General features: G+C 39.2%; 1 protein-coding gene across 3 annotated transcripts; it reads right to left on the minus strand.

Moving 5' to 3' along the window:
• Window positions 1–1200: 1200 nt before the first annotated feature.
• Window positions 1201–18915, minus strand: LOC110049635 (uncharacterized). 3 transcript variants are annotated; one of them, XR_016207020.1, is made up of 10 exons: window positions 18763–18915; window positions 13190–15251; window positions 9467–9733; window positions 8784–8828; window positions 6627–6684; window positions 6458–6520; window positions 5932–6069; window positions 5277–5414; window positions 1698–2838; window positions 1201–1651 (listed from the first exon to the last, which is right to left on the minus strand). XR_016207020.1 is itself a non-coding variant. In XM_089288836.1 (9 exons), the coding sequence occupies exons 2-9, from the start codon at window positions 15159–15161 to the stop codon at window positions 2283–2285; spliced, it is 3237 nt and encodes a 1078-aa protein (XP_089144962.1). In that variant the 5' UTR covers window positions 15162–15251; window positions 18763–18915; the 3' UTR covers window positions 1201–2282. The 3 variants fall into 3 exon arrangements, 2 of the variants coding, with proteins under 2 accessions (XP_089144962.1, XP_089144967.1); XM_089288836.1 differs by having other exon boundaries at window positions 1201–2838; XM_089288841.1 differs by lacking the exon at window positions 18763–18915 and adding an exon at window positions 15396–15962 and having other exon boundaries at window positions 1201–2838.
• Between the last annotated feature and the right edge of the window lie 1848 nt (window positions 18916–20763).

Genomic DNA, 20763 nt, shown 5'->3' on the forward strand with positions numbered 1-20763 from the left:
TGTGAGAATTAAGGACCTGTAAGCCCTCGAGATGAGCCCTTTTGAGCTCTTAGGGCAGATATATACCATGTAAAATATGGTTCGATAAATAAAAAAAAAAAATGAAAAAGCTAAGTTGACCTGTCCAAGGTTTAAATGTTGATTGAGCTCTTAATGCCTAAAGCAAGTGTACGAGAAGGTGTTCCGGTTCACACGGGTATATCTTTTGCGGTATCCGTTTTGTTATCTTCAAAAGAAGGTTGCATCGTGTGTAGGTCTTGAAGCGTTTTGGTAAGGCGTGCCTTGATAAGTTTGTTAAAGTTAATTAACTCATCCGGTAGGTAATTAATTGCATGTTAATTAACTATTGTTTAATAATACTTCAACAGCGATCAGGCGTTCTTGTTACTTTTCGTCTTTTTCGCGGCTTAAGTTTTCGGCTCATTTTTCCTCTTTCCCACTGCCGCGAAAAAAATAACGCCTGATCGCAGATTATTTAACACGACCTTGTAGATATTTTTCCTGTTTTATTAGTTTTCCCTAAGAATTAAATTAGTAGCATAGAGGACCACATAGTATTCCCTTGGGCAATCTCGGAAACTTTTACTATCTATATTAGCGCGTTTTTCTAAGTGACTCCTGTAATATGTTTTCTTTTTGCCCCCACAACCACAGCCGTAAAATGGGAAACCGGGCTCAAATGAAGGTGATAATAAGTTCACTTTGTATAAAAGTTCCGAGCTCTGCATAGCACATAGTCGTTATTTTATAGGTGAAAAAAAAAACCCACACATTGCGTGACAACTCAAATAACGGGTAACACGTATGTGTAAGATTTTACTGTAACCTGACCGGAAACCGAAAGCAGTCTAAATAATTGTCTAAATTGACATTTATTTTTGCTCGACATGCTCTCTCGTCTGAAGAGGCTCCCTATATGGGAAATTGAATAATAATACTCGAACTACCAGCCTAAGGTCAAGAAGTTTTTACGGTCAAAGCAGCACGAAAGAGGCCTCCGCGGAGGAGAGGGAGCTCGACATGCACTTCAGACAAAAAAGTGTCTTCGTAAGGCTCAATTTCGTGTCTAGTCTAGTTCGGGGGAGGAGCGCGGGCTCCTTTCTCGAACAGCAGCTCGTAATCGAGCCTGTCTGCGTGGAATATGCGTGGAATATGATCAGTTTTCCCAGTGGATTATCTCTAACACCAAAGAGCAATAAATTCGCCAAAGAGAAAAGTTTATTTTCCTAGACAAGATGACTTGCAACTTAAAAAAAATGCTCAAAAAATAAAGTAATCTTTGGATAAAGTTGTCTTCCTACATTCTTCACACAATGAAGTAACAAGCATCAAATGTTCCTCTCATATCAAAAAGAACTGAACAAATAATCCGCCCAATAAATGACAATTTCATCAAGCTATTTCAAGACATCTTGTCATGCAATCGAAAGTAATAATTCCACGCTCACATTCTGATTTGAAAAGTTCCTTTTTGAACACCACCTTGAGGGTGGGATCACTTTGACCGACTTTCAAGTTTTCAAAATTGGTTTAATCTGTGTGCGAATGAATGGGTGTATAAGAGATACAGTAATAGCCCACGTATAAGAACCTGGGTTTTAAGAACCTGTTAGGCTAAAATTTTCATTTTAAGCCCCCTCCACATGAGAACCTAGTAAGGCTAAAATTTTCATTTTAAGCCCCCTCCACATGAGAACCTAGTAAGGCTAACATTTTAAGTTAGGTTCTTATCAGTGGGGTTGCTGTAAAAGTGTATAGGTAGAAACTGCTGAATTAAGATCATCATCTATTTAAAAGTAACTTGACATAACTTTTTTTTTTTTGCCTTCAAGCTTAAGTACCATGTTGTATGTCTGTTGTGTTTGCCATTCTATGGTACAAATAAATGATTTATACTGTATTATGAGATGATATTTATAATACATATAGTATATTCAGATGAAATTCATATGAAAATATGAAGAACCTATTTTAAGAACCTTGGTAGCCTGAATTTGCTTTAAGTACCATTTATATAAGACCCTATTTAGGCTAAATTGAAAAATTCAGGTTCTTATACGTGGGCTATTACTGTATAACAAATAGTTAGGTATATACCAGTTAAGAGCTCTATTGAATGGGAAATTTTTCAGGAAAATCCTGTCAATTTAGAATCTTAAAATAAATAATTTGAGTTTGAATTTGATTCATGAAAAACGCGTCGACAGTAAATCGATGGCTTTCACTATTTCTTCAAGCCTGGAGGCTGGTCGATGAATGCTTCCGTTTTTTGAGCACGTCCATCATTTGTGACCACGTGATATAGGTTGGGCTAATTCAACGATCCTTTGAGATGCGTTAGCTTTTCTCGCAGTTTCACTAACAGTGAATGCATCTGGGTTAAACTGAACATGATCCATTGTTTCTCGTATAATAGGCTTGGACAAATTTTGCGTCCTTTCAGAGGCCATCGCTCTTAAAGTGCTCTTACTAACAGGCCACTCGGTCTCTCTGGACGGTAAGTACCCTTCCACTGTCTGCTTAGGCTTTGCAAGTTCCTGAACTCTCGCTGATGCCACAGTGCGTCTACTCGCTGACGACACCCGCCATGTTGACTCCCTGATGAGCCCATCTTGGCGCGTTTTGGGACGTGCGAGTTGTTCGACCCGCGCGGAGGACACAGCTCGTTTTGCCGGTTCACTGACGATCCACGGCACCTCGCGCTCCGGCTGGTAATGAGGATGACATTTCTTAGCCTGTGCAAGTCTCATGGATCTTTCCCGCTCTTCTACCGTCTTGGCTGCCTCGCTCACCTGCCAAATGGGAGAACTTCTTCCACAGCTGAAGATATAAGCTTCCCTATAGAGAAGAAGATGAAATCATTGCCCGGCTCACTATTTACATGTAGGTTTCAAAACTTCTTTAGCGTAAAGCAGGATCACAGACCTCTAATACTCTGTTGATAGAAGAGAGTGTTCTCTTATAGCCGGTGAGCAGGCTCACCTTTTAGTCACGCGCGCGAGCGGAGAAGAGCAAAGCGATCCGACGGGAAGGAGTCTGATGAAGAGGCGCCAAGAAAGTGAAAATTGGCTGGCTTGTTTTTTCTGCGGTTGCCTGGGTGGAAACGAAAACTTTGCAGAGATCAGAGCAGGCTCACTTTCTCGTCTCGCGACTTCGCCGCTCGATTTTACCCTCGCAGGCTAGTTCTCTGAGGGAACCCATAACCAAGTGAAATCTTTGTGGCTGTATACACACGGAATTTTTTCAGTTTCTATCGCCCCAGTCACTTCGAAACCATTTGTTTCAAATAACCAAGTAGCTGAATGATCAGATTTCAGATTATTATAATTTGCAGTATTTACAAATCTTACACTGATTAAATTACAACATCAACAAGGAAAATATGAAAATGATAAAAAAATAACAAAAATCTACAACTAAAACCAGTAGCGTCCAAATTTTAATCTAAAGTCGAAAATGTTGAAGGGAGCGATGAAACTGATTTTCCGACAGTTTCTTTTTGCAGCAGGAAGTCTCTGAGAGCCTGCTGCTATTGACTTATAGCAGGTGCCTGTCCAACCACTCAGAGTTCAAAACACTTGGCCATTTACCAACTTGAAAATGATAAAGGTAAATTGACTACCGTGGCAAAATTGTGAAGCTGACCGCGTTTCAAACGGTCTTCCCTCAAAACAAAGGGACGATGAGTTAAAGCTCAAAACGTCAGCTTCACCGTTTCGCTAAAGCGAAGGGTTTTTTCCGCCCGCGCAGCCCAAAAGTTCTTTTTAGAAACTTATATCTTTGTTCAATCGGAGTTCAATCAGATTTCGAGTTTCCCGTAGAGTTATGCTAAAATTGGTTTTGAAATTACCAAAGAATGTTTTTAGTTAAGGCCCTTTGCGCGTTTCAGTCCAAAGTGTTTGAGGCGAATACACAGAAATTCCACGTTCAATGCCAGCGAAGGAACTTCTGTAATTTTACAGACTAAAGATTGCTTTATTTTCCGTGATCAAGCTATAAACTTCTTTTGCTTCCGAAAGGGATTTCTAGGTTCAAATTGCCGCGTAAAGCAACCAATCACAACACGCGTATTATCAAGTCTTCACTACGCTTTTGTTTTTAATCTTGTCTGTGGTGTTTAGGTTTGCATTACTATTTAGTTTATGCAAACTATTTCCTGAGTCTATTTGTCTAAATGCTGCTATTTTCCCTTTGTCTATCAGTGTTGTTAATATACAACGCCTGTTTTATTTTTTGGTCCGTTGGCTAATTTTTCTATGCTCGACTGCAATCGGTTGTCAAGCCGATTACCTTGTTAGCCGAGCACTTTCCAGCTGCTGGTAGGATGTAAGCCAGTTTGATTGAAGCCCACGAATGTCTGTTACAAATTTAGAAATAGAAGAACTTGAAATACAACCGCTTAAAGACTGACTAAAATGTTTGCAAATTGACAAACTATACACTGGATCGAAAACATGAAGGCATAAACAGGTGCTAGATTAAAGAAAATTACCATTAATGATCGAGTCGAATCGTTTGTAGTCTTTGTACTGAGGCAGTTTGTTTGAATGACAGTTTGAAAGACCGCATGCTTTACACAGCAAAACGTACTCTGATGGTAAATTCAGAATACTCAGTTCAAAGAGAAACTAAACAACTCTACCTTTGGAGCTTCTCACATCTGTAGACAAGTTGTCACTTCGCTTTTAACTGTCTTTCCCGTGTTAGATGAAAGAAAGATTTTCTGCCCGATGTGTTTGTAACAACCGGGTCATGCACCACTTAGCAACTCGACAAGCGATGAACTTTTGAATACCGCAAACATGTCACAGCGCGCATAATCACACATACACGCATACTTGATAATGCTCAAGTTCAAAACAAATGTAAGGTGCTAAACCTCGTTCGTAAGTTAATGAAATGACGCCTAACTTGCTCATTATGACAACTTTGGTGACCAGAATTCGCGGTTTGGCTAATTGTAGCTTCTTTTGAATAGTCGCAATTACCACTTCATGAAAGTGTATTCAAATTGCTCAGAAACCAACCATGAAAGTTATTGTTTATGTTTAAAATAACTCGGACCTCGGACAAAACTCATTTTCAATAATAAAATTAGAATATAAACCCAAGTCAACAGACAATTTAGATTGAAATCGAAGGAATGAATAGCGTTATCAGACTAAAATTTCAACAAATCAAGCTGTGAATGGAGTTCTAACAAGGAACATTATGTCAGCGTGAGTATTTTGTATGTCGTTACTGCGGACCTGCGTGACGTGAAAATGCGTACTTACCTTTGTTCTTTATGATCTGGCGGTAACTTTTTTGGCTCTGCCAACTTATTGACCCTTGCGGAAATATTAGTTTTCAAAGCCAAAGGTTGCACATTCCAGATAACAGACTCGCGACCACAGCTGTAGACATATTCCCCTCTACGAACAGAAAGAGAAATATTTATTTAAATATCACTGGACCCGCGTATGCAAGTGTGGTACTTCCAAACGCCCGTGTCCCTCAACCAGCATTCTCGTCCGCAGTAGCAAAAGAAATGGAGAATGCTGTTGCGGACGTGACTGCTTGGGTAAGTAGGTCTGAACGACACTTCGGGCAAAATTGATTTCATGCAAGTAATGTAAAAGAATCCTTTTTATTTGTCCAAACAATATTCATCAAATGACTTGTGTCTTAATGGTTTTGATTATTTGGAACCTCATTGATTATCCGCACTGGGAAAAATTTTCAAGATAACTGCATTTGTCCTAAACTAGGTGTATTTATTTTTAAAACAAAGACAAGAAAGCAATTCAGCGACTTTCGATTGTTAAAATTTTCATGACTTGACATGATCGCATAACGTGCTAAGTGTCCAGCCAAAAATCACAGATGCTTTCACGGTTCGCTTCCAAAGTTAAGTCTGTTGCTCTTGTTTATTGAATTCTGTTTTTGTACCTGTTACAGCTGAGTGGGTGATCCAGCTGGAAATCTTTCTTCGGCGTTGCTAGGGTCATTAATCTCTCTGAAGAATTTGCCGAGAGCGCTGCTCTGGAAATTGGCCACATCATATCCTGATTCCCCCACACAATCGGCCTAAAACAAGAATTATTCAGTTAATTAATGTTGGCTAAAACAATTGTACGCAATTAGCACTCTAGTTACGCTCTGAAAAGTTAATCAAGAACCTTGTGTACAAAAGGCAAAATGGAATTAGCTCACTTACGACCAGATAGCTTACTTAAAAATTGCGTTACTTTAATATCCTTTAGTAAAACTATGATAGTAGAAGGTTAGGTGCATAACGAAGAACCTAAGAGGAGCTGAATATTCCCTATCCCCCTTTCAGAAGAGGAATGACGAACCTTTTCTCTCATTTCCAGTGCAGATCGGAAACCTGGTGTGCCGGATCTGATTACAATAACCACAGAAAAAAAATTCGGTGATGGTTTTCACCCTTTGACTGAGTAATTCAAATACTTACCAAAAACTTGTCATCCATACAGCTTTAGATTCCTTAGGCTTTGCCAGTTTTACGAGTCGAGTTCTGTTTAAGATAAAACATCATTAAAATTTCATGATTTCATGAAACAAGGACATCGAGAGGACACGAATGAATTGAACTTACAACAAAACCGGCAAACAGAACTTACATCCCGGTATCCCGTGTGGCTTCTGCGAAGGTCGGAAGTGGATGGTTTACTTGAACAACTAAGGAAAGAGAAAATATGTTAGGCTTGGAAGACTTATTTCTCTCGATGCAGGTCTTGAAAACTGGTTTCTCGCTCCCTGGGACAGCCATTCACACTCACATGCAACCTCTGTCATGTTTACAACAGCGACTTCTTCGACTGAAGCTTTCAAACTGGAGATAAGGGTAAACAGCAAATGTTCAAGTTAAGAAACCGTGGTCTCCCAGTTAAAGTTCTAGCATTCACACTTTATAAGTGCGAATTTCCCTGGTTGTGGTTATTCCAATTCTCTCGGCCCGATGTGCAGGGTTTAATGATTACATTCAACAAGGCGTCGTGTTGTGTTCCCATAGAAACCCTGCCGCAACGTGGTGTTAATTAACGTTGTCCTACTGTGTAGCCTTTTCTGGAATATGATTAGACAACCAGAAGTCCAGTGAGGTTTCAATATCCTAATGAGTTTGTCTTTGTTTTTTCTGTAAGCCCAACCAACAAAGCACGATAATTATATGTTGATCCTAGAAATTGTTATTCAAACAAACTTGCAAACATGGCTTTGTTTCGGGACTATCGGAAAATTTGTGCACGCTAAGTTTCTGGTAAAGACTCCCTTTCGAGTTTTCAGCTGACATATCATATGTACCATGTATACTGTTAAAAATGATAAATGCAGCCCAATTCGAAAGCATGGAGAGACGGTCATGATGAATCATCATAAATTAATCAGTTGATTTGAAAACATGCTAAGAGGTAAAGACAAAATGCGTTGGTTATAAAATATGCAGTGCGGGCCTAATGGTATTCAAAATGCTTTAAACTTTGTCTAGACTGCCAACCCGGGATCAAGCCGGCAGAGCAGGTTATGAAAATAAAACATTTGCGGTTAGGACACAAGAAAGTAAATTATTAAACATTGTATATTGCAACCCAATCAGATTTCCTCTTGTTCAATCTAAGTACCAGGAAATCACAGTCATTAGTGTGTTAATCCGACCACGTATTCGTTTATCAAAAACAGGCAAGTAAATTACACCGATAATGCACAACTGTTTTTACTTTGGAAGATTCAAATCGTCTTGCAATGACCCTTCGGCAAGCACTGAGCAAGCCTGGTTCTGACTGGTAGTGCAGCAATACTGGGAAAACTGCTATCACCCAGGTTAAAGTTCAAGTCCTCACTCTTCGGTTTGAGTGTGAAAGCCGTTGGTTGTGGTTTTCCAATTTCTCTGAGCCTGATGTGCCAGGATTTACTCTTTTACTCTCGACAAAACGTCGTATTGTGTTGCCATAGAAACCTTTCCACGATGTGGTGCCACAACGCTGGCAGACTCCTTTAATTTAGTAAGCACTACTTTTTTAAGAAAGAAACGCTTGAATCTACCACGTGAGCAGAGTCGTTTCAATCTTTCCTTCTTCTTTCCCGACTTATCAAGGAAAGATCGAAGCGACTCTGCTTTCAGGGTAGCTTGAATCACGTTGTATAAATAGAACTTGGCGTAAACTTTGACCGATCGATTTTCTCCTCGCTGGCTACCCGAAAAATAACTTAATCCGGTGTAATTAGTTTGTCGTTGTCGTGATTTTCGCGAGTTTATTTTCAAGTGTAGGGTGTGCAATACTGGCACAGTAAATCAATATACCGCTGAAATATCCGTTATAAACAGTACAGCTTGCGAACCTAACGCGAGTGCTTGGTTTCAGCGGAGGAGTAGCAAGGCGAGCGGCAAAGTTACAACGAAGTTGACCTGACTCTACTCTTGCGGCTCCACCGCCCTTTGTGTTAGGTACTCTCTTTATTTCGCCGCTTATGCAAAGCGCTGGTCTGCAAGTGATATCCCGCCAGCCACTCAGGCAATAAACAGTGCCTCAGATTCAATATATTACTTTCAGTGACTTCAGTGCTTAGGACATTGTGGCGACAGGTTCTCTACTCTTCGTTCTTTGTTCCAAAAGAAAATGGGTAGGTCGTTATTGACCTAGAAATCTCCATTTTAGAGAGCAGTGAAAAGATAATCCCACTGAAAAGATAAAACACTAACAGAACTTCTCCATCCTCCTTCGTTCTCGATTTTGTTGTTTACAATCCTTACACTACATAAGTGACAGAAACTAACTTACTTTGTGGTAACTTGAGCTTTTTCTTCTTCTTTGCCCGTTCGATTTCTAAAAAAATTGAAACACGATTGGATTTGTGGGGTCAGTCTTTAAATTTCCCATATTTTCATTGTTCGGAGATTGAGCAATACTTGCATTTTTCCCTCACAAATCACTTCCTTTTGATATCTTACTGTTTACTTAATTTCGCGAGTCTTTAAGAAATTTAAACACGTGAAATTTAACACCCATATAGAAAATTCAAATCACAGAAAAAAAAAAATGATTAACATGTAATAACAACAACATATACAGGATATGTATCGACAAATACACAAACTATTAACTGGTTTTACTGGTAAGTTCCATTTTGTATCTTCTGTTCTGAAATAACGTTAATTTGCAAAGATGGAGTAATCGCGAAATTAAGTACCAATAAGGTATACTATATATTTTATTTTGTTAGCAAAATTGATAAACGGTATGATATTTGCATATGACTTTCCGTGGTATAAACTTCTCAGTGACACCCCTGCCGTGTAAACAATAGACGCTCCTGTGCGCGTGTGGACACTTGGCGATTTCTTATTTCGGTGAGGCATACTTAAGACAAAATCTTTTTAAAAGAGAAGAATTGCCGCATGTTCGAGTGCGGTTAGTCAACTGATTTTGCTTTGTTAAAATTGCAATATGACCACATAACTTACCTTTTGGTGTTACAACCTTTACAGAAGATAAATAGGGTGACTTGCCACTGGATGACTCTGACTGAGGTCTAATGGCTGGTAAACGAAGCTGTTCAGATTCAGAATCAGTTTGTTTTTCTTCCTTTACAGGGAAGTTTCTCTTTTCACTGGCTCTAGATGAAGGGATCCTCCGAGGTTCCACTGGCTCTGGTTTGTGTTGTTTAATTTCTTTCTCTTCTTCCTTGTCAGGACTGGAGGATTGGGGACCAACGGCAGTGCTTTCTCCATCTACATAGTGAATTAAGACAGTACTCACTGATCAGTTGTTTTAGTTGGATTCTCGTTAGTTTGAGTAACTTCTGATGGAAAGGCAGCTGTAACCAATCGGAAAGAGGATTTCATTTTAATGGACTAGTCGCATTAAGCGCGGGGTTATGCCATTGTATTGTTTGTTAAACCGAAGTTTTTGGTTAATTTCTTTAACCAGGTTTATTTTCCGTTGCCAGCTTACCTGATTTCTTTAATTCTTGCGTGAAATAGTAGGCTGCAACTGAACGCAGTTGTCAAAAAGACCTTGATAGGTACATGGGTACGGAGTTTGCAAAGCTTCACTTGTTACAGACAATGTTGTGCAAAAAAATCTCAGTTTGCATAAAATAACTGATAAGAAAAACTATTTTCTCAGTTAAGTTTTTTGAGTTAAGAAAATTTAACTGATTGCTAAACAAACAATTGCATTTCAAAAAGGAAATATAAATACCTTGCGGTTTTATGTTGTCGTTTAAAGAAAATGTTATTGTTGTCATGTTAGATGCCGAGGTGTCACTTGTAACCTCTTGAAACGCTCTTTTTGTTAGTTAGACTGGAGGCGAACTATTCGTAAACATTCAGCACTGTTACTAGCGAGGCTAGCCATCTGGCTAATCCACATAAACCACAGCTTAAAGAGTAAATTGAAGTTAACGTTTCGTAGTGTGGGTCTACGGGTGGTTTATTTTGAACACCAGTGCTCCTCAGTTTGCGTTCATTTACTCCAACGCTTCTTTTATTAGCGTTTCCATGGTTACGTGTTTAATGCTTAATCTACAAGAACGATCTTTTCTTCTGATTTTGTCTTATTTCCTCGGAAAAGGACCTAATTTCTAAGTGTTTGAGGAGTTAACCTTACACTGAATGTTTAACTTTCGCTATTGTTACGTTTCGTGCGAGTCGTTTACAGGTATCGCATGGTAAAACCTAATAATTTTAGGCCTACAACGTGGGCAAGTCATCGCAATTTCCAATTATATACACTACATGAATCTTTTCCTGGCCTTCGGTGACGAAGGAAGCGACGCGTTCAATACTAGGGCAACTGACCGGAGTTTTCTAAATGCTGTTCATTCCAGGGGAACAGCGTGCCGGGTAGTTACTGTGTCAACAGTCAAATAAGCTGAGGCGGTGGTATATCTTGTAGCCAGCAGGCTTAAGCACCCAAAAGCCATTTCTATCGACTACTTTTTCTTGCTATAAACTGGAAGAGTAATTAAATCTTTCTCAGTACTGGTCCATACGCCAACTCATGATTGCTAACTGACGCCGGCTAAAGTCATACGGAATGACCCTAACTTGAAAGCGGTCGAACTTATTTGTCGCGTATATTTGCTGGTGACTTTTGTAAGTGATGGAAAATAAAATTGCTTCGTACATTTACTAAATATCTCCATAAACTGCTGGAATCTCTGTTCGTAAAGTAGATAAAACTAAGTTAATGACATAGAATTACTGGAGCACAAATATTGGTTTGTGGTTAACCTACCATAGTTACTTTCGACATCCTCAACTTTTATTTCGTCTTTTGAAGTATTTTCTCGTTGTTCCATAACAGAAACGTATGTTCTCCTTCATCAGCCCTCAACTGTGTCAGGCACATATAAGCTTCTCACTCATGAAGTGAATTTGTATGAAATCTTAGAGGCCACTAAAGCACGATTGAAAACTGACCAATAAATATTTGATGAGTGAAACTTTCTGTCTCTGTATGACTATTAATGAATTAGCGCTGCTTACAAAACATCTTGTTATTATTTGACTTTTCTAACTAACAGTTATTACACTTTCCTTTCAAATGGAAAACACTCTCTATGCCTCTGTCTCTCGTTTTGAATGCAAATGAGAAAATTTTCATAGTTCTGCCATATATGTATAATAAACTGTAAACAATAAGAACCTGCATTAAGTAACGTTTGAAGTAATGCATACATGAAGCTGCTGTTTGGAAATAAAGGCGTTTTGATCGTCGCAGACACCAGACAATATATCTACTGCTTTGAAGTTACAAGTCTTTTCGTGTAAAATTCGTTGCCAAGGGGACAAACTCAGTTAATTTCCTCATGTTAAATTTTTAATACCTTTTAACAGCATTAATATTTGATACCTTGAGTAACTTCCCATAATTGTCAGCTTAACTAATTCATTTCAGATTTTCACAGTTTTAATGTACTAGTGCCAACAAATTGTCAGAGTAGAGTAGATCTTCAACTGCAATATTGACTTTGTAGCGAGCGCTGGATTACATCCTAAAAGATATGACAATTGTAAAGTAATATTTTTTTAACAATAAGGCACTTAAATTTTCTTAGATATTGATAGTGTGTAGCATCGCCGTATATCTGCAGGAGGTATGAAGTATTTTATTGAATCTGAAAGGCGAGTCAAAGTATAGCAACGCATCAGTCAATTCCAGCAGTCCCCATCCCCCTAGCAAAAGCTCGTCATTTGCTCACGTCTTAATCCCGGGGATAGGGCATTTGATATTGTATTATTGTCCTGGGGCCGGGCATTTGCCTACCCCCTGGGCAACCCAGAACTTTTGACATCCTTGTGGTTTTGATCTCCCATGAGGCGGAGAACCCCAAAATTATATTGTTCTTTATTTGTTTCACCTCCTGTTGATCACATATGGCTCAAATTAAATCTATATCAGAAGTCTATTGAGCTTCTGACTTTACACAACATATGGATTCAAAGCTACAATGGTAAAGCTAAATGGATAGTGGCCGCTTATAAGGCGCTGGCTGCTTAAAAGAGGTGAAACAATAGAAACCCCCCCCTATCGGGATTTTGATTGCTAGCCGCCTAATAGGGGTGGCCCTTTAATAGGTGGCCGCTTAACAGGCCGGGTTCGACTGTAGTTTGTTAGTAAAGGATCAGACGTCTTATATTTTAGCATTGTACAAACTAGCATTGAACAGTGCGTTTGAAAATGAAATACGACTGTAATAGTTTAGGAAATAATACACCAGAAGTAGTTAACAGGTATTGTTATCGTGGAAATTTTTACACGATGTTATGACCAAAGTGTAAACAAAACAAACAATACAAAATAATATTGGTGAATAACGCCTTTTCGTTATGATTTCATCCGGGGCATTGACTCGCTTATTTGTCCCCACTTTGAGGAATTTGCCAGTTTTTGAAAAAAAATAACACCAAAAAACCTCAGGGGAAAGGGCACTTCTGGAACTGAGTGATGCATAAATAATCATCTAAAATGTACAACAAGACTGAGAATTATTATCCAACATTACTTTCTTCGAAACCCTGGCTTTCCACGAATTTTGTATCTTTCGCGCAGTTAGAGGGGATAAGGGGACTACTCCAAACCTGCTCAAGTGACCTCGTGGGGTACAAATATCGTGAAATGTTTGTACTTGTTTCGCGCATTATTTGTACCACACTAAGTTGAATATTACTGATATTTACCTGTACTTGATAGGCTCGATCTGGAGGTGGGCCGTGCAGACTTAACACTTGAGGCTGCTAAACTAAGGAAACTGCTGTACTCTGTTACGACAGATCGAAGGCTTGGACTGCGCTGAAGAATCACACTGAAAGGAGTTCCAGGTGCGAGGAGCGAGGCTCCACTGGACACGTGATCTCGCCCGCTCTGATAACCAGCATATCTTTTAAGTAGCGGTAATGTGGCTTTTCGTGACGCTAGACTCGCCTTGCTAGATGCACTAGAGGAAGCAGGTTTCCCACTTTGTCCAGTTTGACTTGATTGTAAAGATGACATTGACAAAGCGCTGGACAGAGAAGAACCACGTTTATTCATAATTTTGTTACGTCGACGCGAATTTGAATGCGCACTCGATACAGAACTAAGAGATGTTTCATTTCTTTGTCTCTGTGGGCGTTCCTTCAGTTTTCGAACTCGTTTCCGTCTATTTGTAAAATCAATGTCATCGTTGATTTCCGTTCCTTTCTGCTTTATAGCTTCTCTATAGTCGTTAGCTTCCGCGGCCTTTACGCTCTTCTTCCTAAGCCCAGACCTACTCGCTGATTTGTGTATTCCTCTTTCCATCTCAAAATAAGACATCACGGCTTGTTTGTTAAGGTCTGGAACTGATTTTACATGTGTTGTGTTTGGGCGTTTTATTATTGAACGAGTACTCAATCGAGAAGCTATTTGACTACGACTCGCAGCTCGTACACGTAACAGTCCTGGTTCAAGCGTAAGGGTCACGTGACGTTTACCAGTTTTTCGCAAATCGGGAACAGATTTACTTGAAATATTTTTACCGATCACTGGCAAATGTGCCACTTGAGAACGAGATTGTGGCTTGTTCCTGGGAGTCTTTGCTCGCGTGTTCTGGGAAGTTGACTCTTTTTTGGCAGGTTTTCTAAACATGTGACTCGTCTCTGGCCCTTCGCTAATACTGTATCCTGCTGCACTGTAATTACTCCATCTTGACCAGTTTCTCGTGGCCACATAAGATCCGTTGCTTTGCGCACTTGTAGTACCTTTCTCGCGCATACTCATCGCACTCGCATTTGATTGGCGACTTGGTCCATAAGACAATTCTGATTCAGTCAATTTTGCTCCAAGCTTCTCGCGCTCTTTTTCTTTCTTTGTTGCCATTTTTTTCATGCGGTACTGATTCATATTCAAAACATAAGAAGGCGCTGAGCTTGCATTGGAGAATGCACTTCCTTTTCTCGCTGTCTTGGTTGTTTTAATAGTGTTTGTGGACTCTGGTCTGCTCTTCACTGAAGCAACTGTTGGGATGCTGCTCACGCTCGCATTTATACTGCTAGTGTAGTGTGTTCGAACTGTTGTAGGAGTTGCCAATGGTCGTCTTGGGGTTGTTTCTGTTTCTTCATCGTCATCGTCACTCTGCTCATCACTTTCATCACTCTCCTCGTCACTTTCGTCATCTTCATCCTCGTCGTCATCATCATCATCATCGCTGCTGTCGTCGTCATCGTCATCACTTTCCTCTTCCTCGTCCTTGTCGGAGACGAGCCCTTTTTTCCCCTTTTCGCTCTCACTGTTGTAGTTAATGCGATCACTTCCCTCCTCATAATCAATTTTCACAATATGTGGTGTAGCATGTGAGCTTTCGTTTCGACTTTGTCCCTCCGGATTTCTTCGGAAAGCTTCGCGCTCTGGTCGATCAAGTGAGTAAGAGTATTTCCTCGGACCTTGTGAATTATTATTGGAATTGAGCAACTTTTTGGTATCCGCATGCTTAGAGTTCTCATTGAGGGTTTCTTTGAACGCACTCAATTGCGAGCCGTAAGAGTGAATTCCAGAGCTTCTGCCATCGGCTTCTGTTCTCTCGTGGATTACGTTTCTTTGTAAAGAATGTCTTTTCCTGTCTTTTTCTTGAAGTTCTTTTTCGAATTTCTTCAAGTTTTCACTTGTTAGCGAGAACGTTTTCACAGTTTTCATGGTGAAGCGTTGTCTCCTTGGTAAAAGATATTGTTCGCTTCAGTCTCTTCAGACCTCAAGTCCTAGTTTCCATACCGCAAGCACCTGTCGCTGAAGAAACGAAGAGAAAGAAAACAACTCATTAACACTGGCTTTTCATAAATGTGAAACATGTGAAATGCACTAATGCCGTGGTAAAAAAAAAACTATTATCAGAAACCGCATTTGAATCGTGGTCGAAAAACACAAGCTTACCTTGTTGCAAGGAGACTTTCCTTAACCGAACGTCATCTCTATTGATTACGGCGCCATCTTACTTTGTTTGAAAACTTAAAATAAATTACGCGGTTTTAGCGTCAGAATCCAAGTAGAAAAGTTCCTTTAGAAATAATTTCCTCGATCAGTATTTACAATCCCGACATTTAAGATGGTTATCACAAGATTTTTATCTAATACGTTTAAAAAGCATTAACTTTCCAAAATCCCTGGAGTTCGAACCCAAACATTTCAAAATCTGGTGTTAATTTATTCTTCACTTGAATGAAACAAATGACTATGCAAATACCGATCAAACTGTGCTGAAGGATTGTTTACACTGCCAAACTAACTGAAGAAACTTAATTTGCTAGCTATGTTCAATAACTGTTTGCTGTGGATATTGCCGAAAAATCCTCTGTGAGTTCTATAGAGTAAGCATGTGTTAGCAATATCGAATTAATTGCAGGGATGTTGTGTTGGACACACAGCATAAACAGTTATAAACACGTTCAGTAATTTACATGGCATGTTTAATTTGCGATCTTAAGCCCCGTCCACACTATGGCGGAGGAATTTGAAAACGGATCTTTACTTCTCCGGTTAGGCCTTACGTCTACACTTGTCACGAAAACGGAGCTTTTCGAAAATGCTCTTCAAACCGAAGGAATTTGAAAACGCCGACTTTGCGTTTTAGTGTGGACGGACAACATTTTAAAAACGAAGCTTTTTCAAAACGATAACGTTACGATAATCATGATATACCCTTTCCCCTTTCCTCAACCACAAATCTAAAATGACTGGTCATTGTTGTCTTTTCAAATTCCTCCGGCGTAGTGTGGACAGAAAACATTTGATACGTTTTCAGAGTGAAACCTCTGTTTTCAAATTCCTCAGACGTAGTGTCGACAATGCCTAAGTAACATTATGTGGCACTGTAGAAGGAAATACTTCTGCGCCGAAGAAAGCTGTGTTCCGTACAGTTAAACTCTATCGGTTAGGTAGACTAGAATAAGTTTCATCAACATTTATCCCTAGCTAAGGCCGATTATATCTTGATGCAAAACAATAAAAATAAAATAGCTGCAACTCAGGGTTGGTTTTATGGTTAAGGCACTGGGAAGATACGTTATAATAAGGTAGTGGAGGTAATCTAGGCCTCCTGCATTATATATTTGGAATATTTTGGGGATTGGGACTTATCCGTGATTTGAACATATGTCCTCGTATCCGGTTTTTCATATTCCGTTTTTCCGATTAAGGATGGTATTTTTTCGTTTAATTCACTCAACAGCGTGCAATAAATGTACGTGCGTGATGGAGTGCACGTATGATGTATGTACTTTCTTCGGGGAGGGAAGGGGGGGATTGTCGTCGCCACTTTCAGGCAACTATATCGCATCGCATTTTGTTCTTATAAAGAAAGGATGACCTTAAGGTTGGTATTTCCAGTCTTTCCCAAGCCATTCTTTAGGCAACTGACTACTACAAGAAAATACGTTACGGTTTGGAACACTAACAGGCAAAGGAGTATAAGATAACAAACTTTTATTTTATTAATTTGTATTTTGGCCGATACAAATTAATAAAATAGAAGTCAATATAGACTGAGCTATAGAGAATAAAAATTTTTTGGCAAGAGTTAATGCTACGTCAAAACAAAAGAGTATATTGCGTTAATTTAGAATAAGGATAGCTTAATTTAGAATAAGGTACCTGCTATGTTCTAGCTTGTTCACAGGCAGCCGTTTATTTTATTTTATTTTTTTAGTTATGAGCAAACGAACGCGAGAACGAGCGCAGAGATCGGAAGCGACCGTGAAATAGTCGAAAAGAAGTAAAACAAGTCAACGCAAGTCGTGTTTGAGGCGTCTGCTTTTGGAGATTTCCTATTTTCGGGACTTAAGCGTCGTGAAATTATCCTGGTCAATGATGCAGAACAACGCAGTCTGATTTCATCCAGCTTATGGTGAACGCCTCATATGGAATCAGGGATAACTGTCAATTTTCGCCTTTTATCGGGCTGCAAACTGAAAGTTTTTGAAATTTCCCACTCTAAACCTATGAGTGTTTGCGATAACTAGTACAAAATAGTATAAAGATTTAATGATGCTACCTTACCAAGTCTGCTTTCAGATTATTCAGGAGTCCCTCTAATGACGCCAAATCTTCATGCAGGTTCACGTGAATTCCATGGAAATCTCACAAATGCGAAGGAAATTCATGTACTTTTCGCCAATTCTCGTATATATTGGGAGATTTGAGACGTTTAAATTTGAAAATCCACACGAATTTTATTATCATTTTTGGCTTGTTATGGTTCAATCGGTGGAGCTGTTTTTGAACGTCTGTTTTTTGCGATATCAAAGTTTGCTCGAAATGGCGATCTCCAGGAATTAAATCTCTCGGCTTTAGGGTTTTATTAGGTTGGGAGGGGGAGAAAGTCATGCCATATTTATGACCGTGAGCTAACCGAAAACATTGCGTAAAGTGCTTCTCTCGCCCACCGGTTACTACGATACCGTCAGAAATCTAACCCGAAAGCACTTTGGCGAAAATGTTCATTATTACTTGCAAAAGTTTCATCAACGATTCGACTATTGTCAAAAAATTTACATGTGACCGCTATAAGTGGGATGACATATTTGACGAGAACGCTGCACTTACTTCGAATGGAACGTTTTTAAACAGCATTTCGGCAAATTCATAATTACGTTTGAAAATTCAGAGTAATTTAAACATATAATATTTGTTTACATGATATTTCGGTATTTTAGTCCTTTAAAACCTGATAGTCGTTCAACACGAATAATTCACGACGATCTTGGTCATTAAAGAATCTTTTTTTCTAAAAATATTTCTTTCTCAGAGACACTGAATTGTGCCTTACATTTCTAACGAAACCTTGTAAATTTAGATTTTGTCAAAGAACGTTGATTCACGGAAAATAGCATGCATGTCTTTGAATTTCACTTGCATTGAGTAATCGAGATAATGTTCCCTTATTGTATATAAAGACATGAAATAAATAAATTATGATATAAGCCTGTTATAACTGCAAGCCTACTGGCTTAGTAAAATATGGATGTATATTCTTGTAAGGCTTTGCATGTTTAGCCGAGTTTTCGAATTAGACCAGGGTAAAAAATATAACTCTGTAGTTTAAGACTTAGCTGTAACTGCAGTGCTAAAGTTTTAGCAATTGTAGCAAGACTTAGCTCACCATCCGGTATCCTTTCTTTCCCGCCGTTAAAACGTCAAATCCTGTTCTACTCGATTAACAAACATGAATTCTTCTAGTGACACTTTACAAACGTTATAAATAGTATACGAGGCAGCAAGAAAATAATAATAAAAAAAATCTTACCATCAATATGATGTGACAGGAGAATGCAATCTGCCTCTCCTCCAAACAAGGACGACTTTTGCAGGTCGCTTTCTCAGTTGAGCCGGTAACCATGGTGAAAGCTAAGCTATCATAAATGATATATCCACAAAGTCATTAATGCTATGATGTTTGTACATATGCAAATCGTGTAGTTTTTGATAGAAGCCGTTTGAATTGCTTGACTGGCAGGTGCAAGAAAACAGAGCTAGTAAATTGTTGGTCTTCAGTACTAAATTGAAGACTTGATAACAGACATATGCGGGTGGTATACCGTTAGCTGGGTTTGTTCTGCTTTCTTCTTGCGAAACGTTATTTTAAGCGACAGAAGACAACACCGATTTTAACGTGTTTTAATGCGTAAACTCCTTTAAGAATTACAAATGTTTGTAAGCAGTAAAAAAAGAAAAATTTCGGTATTGATCGATTTCTGAATCAAGTCACGTATTGCATATTGAACGCAAGTTAAAGGCGTTGTACGCAAGTGGAATACTGACTGCATTCGTACAATTACATCCATGAATTGGTTCAAACTATATGGCAAACAAAACAAAACACTGGAACATTCCCACTGATTAGCCGCAGGGAGAAGTTTTACTTCAATACCTGCAGTGGCCAGGCTCCCACCAGTTAGAACCAGTTAAGATTCTTATCATTTATATTCAGTTTGCCATATTGTTCGACGTTTATTTGCATAGCGGCTGTCTTTCTCACCGACTTGTAATTCCCCCCAAACTAGAGAGCTTGTTCGCAGTTTAGAGATATAGAGTTTAGATGGGGCGTATGTGAAGCCTTTCATGAATTGTCAGAAACTATAATCAACTAAAACCACTCCTTGAAATGTATTATGAGATCAGTACAGATAGGGACTGCAGACATTGTCGCGAACCAGCGGATTCCATAAATCACGCCTTTATTTGCGAACTCAAAGCCTTCCCTCACGAAGTCCCCCATTGCTTCAATTCAATATGGTTTCGACTTCCATGCTGTACAATCCTAGTGCTAGACAAAACGTTCAAATACACTCTTCTTTTTAAGAACATTCTATGTGCAGCCAGGTAAACTTGACAACAGATCACTTTCACTAACCGACTTTCAGTTACTAAGAGAACAAATTTTAAATACAAAGTTAAAACCCCAGTACACCATGACTTACGAACACGGCCTATCGTCCTTCTCAAAATTATAGATGACAAGAAACTCAGTATACCCGCCCCCTGGAGGGACTTCCATATATATAAAGGACGGGGGTGCTCGTCAGAAATTTTCAAAGAACCCTAAGAGGTACCAAGATCCAGCTGTTTTGTGGGCGTCCCTTGAAATTTTTAATTTTCACCCCTAAGAGGTACAAATTCTGAGACAAAATTAAAAATCAATTGATTTTGAAACATCTCCTGTCATATTTTTTTTCGGCTCAATACCCTGAAAGGCATCAAAATCGCTTTTTAACCTCTGAAAGCGGATACGATGAGCTCCCCCGTCCGTTTTATTAGGAGTCTCCTCGGGGAACCCGCCATTTTTGAAACCAGCACTAGAGAAGCACATCGAGTTGTGACCAGTACATTTTGGCGCCTATTGATTGCACTTAAGTACACTTGCACTATTCATTTTCCCTGGTTTATTTGAAATGCCAGTCATTCATATTTCTTTCACGTACATAATCAGGATTGTCTAGAAATTTGCAATACTTTATTTAGCAAGTAGTTTGAACTCAGGAGTATCAGAACTCTTACATCAATGCGTGACAAACATCGCGGTCTCCGTGACTCTGAAGATAACTATCGAAACGTCAGTCACCAACAACTGACAGTCTCTTCAGAACTACCTTCTCAGGGAGAAATCTGTAGTTTATAGGAAAATTTCTGCCTTTTAGATCAGTGACTGCGGAATAACAGAGTTCATGGTCAGTACATCTGAAGATGTAATACTGTAACTAGACCTGCAGTGGTGCCTTTCAGAAAATTTAAAATCTCTCATACTCGT

This window comes from Orbicella faveolata, unplaced genomic scaffold (genome assembly GCF_042242905.1).
Source record: "Orbicella faveolata isolate gen_17 unplaced genomic scaffold, um_ofav_v1 contig_1, whole genome shotgun sequence".
Taxonomy (NCBI): Eukaryota; Metazoa; Cnidaria; class Anthozoa; order Scleractinia; family Merulinidae; genus Orbicella; species Orbicella faveolata.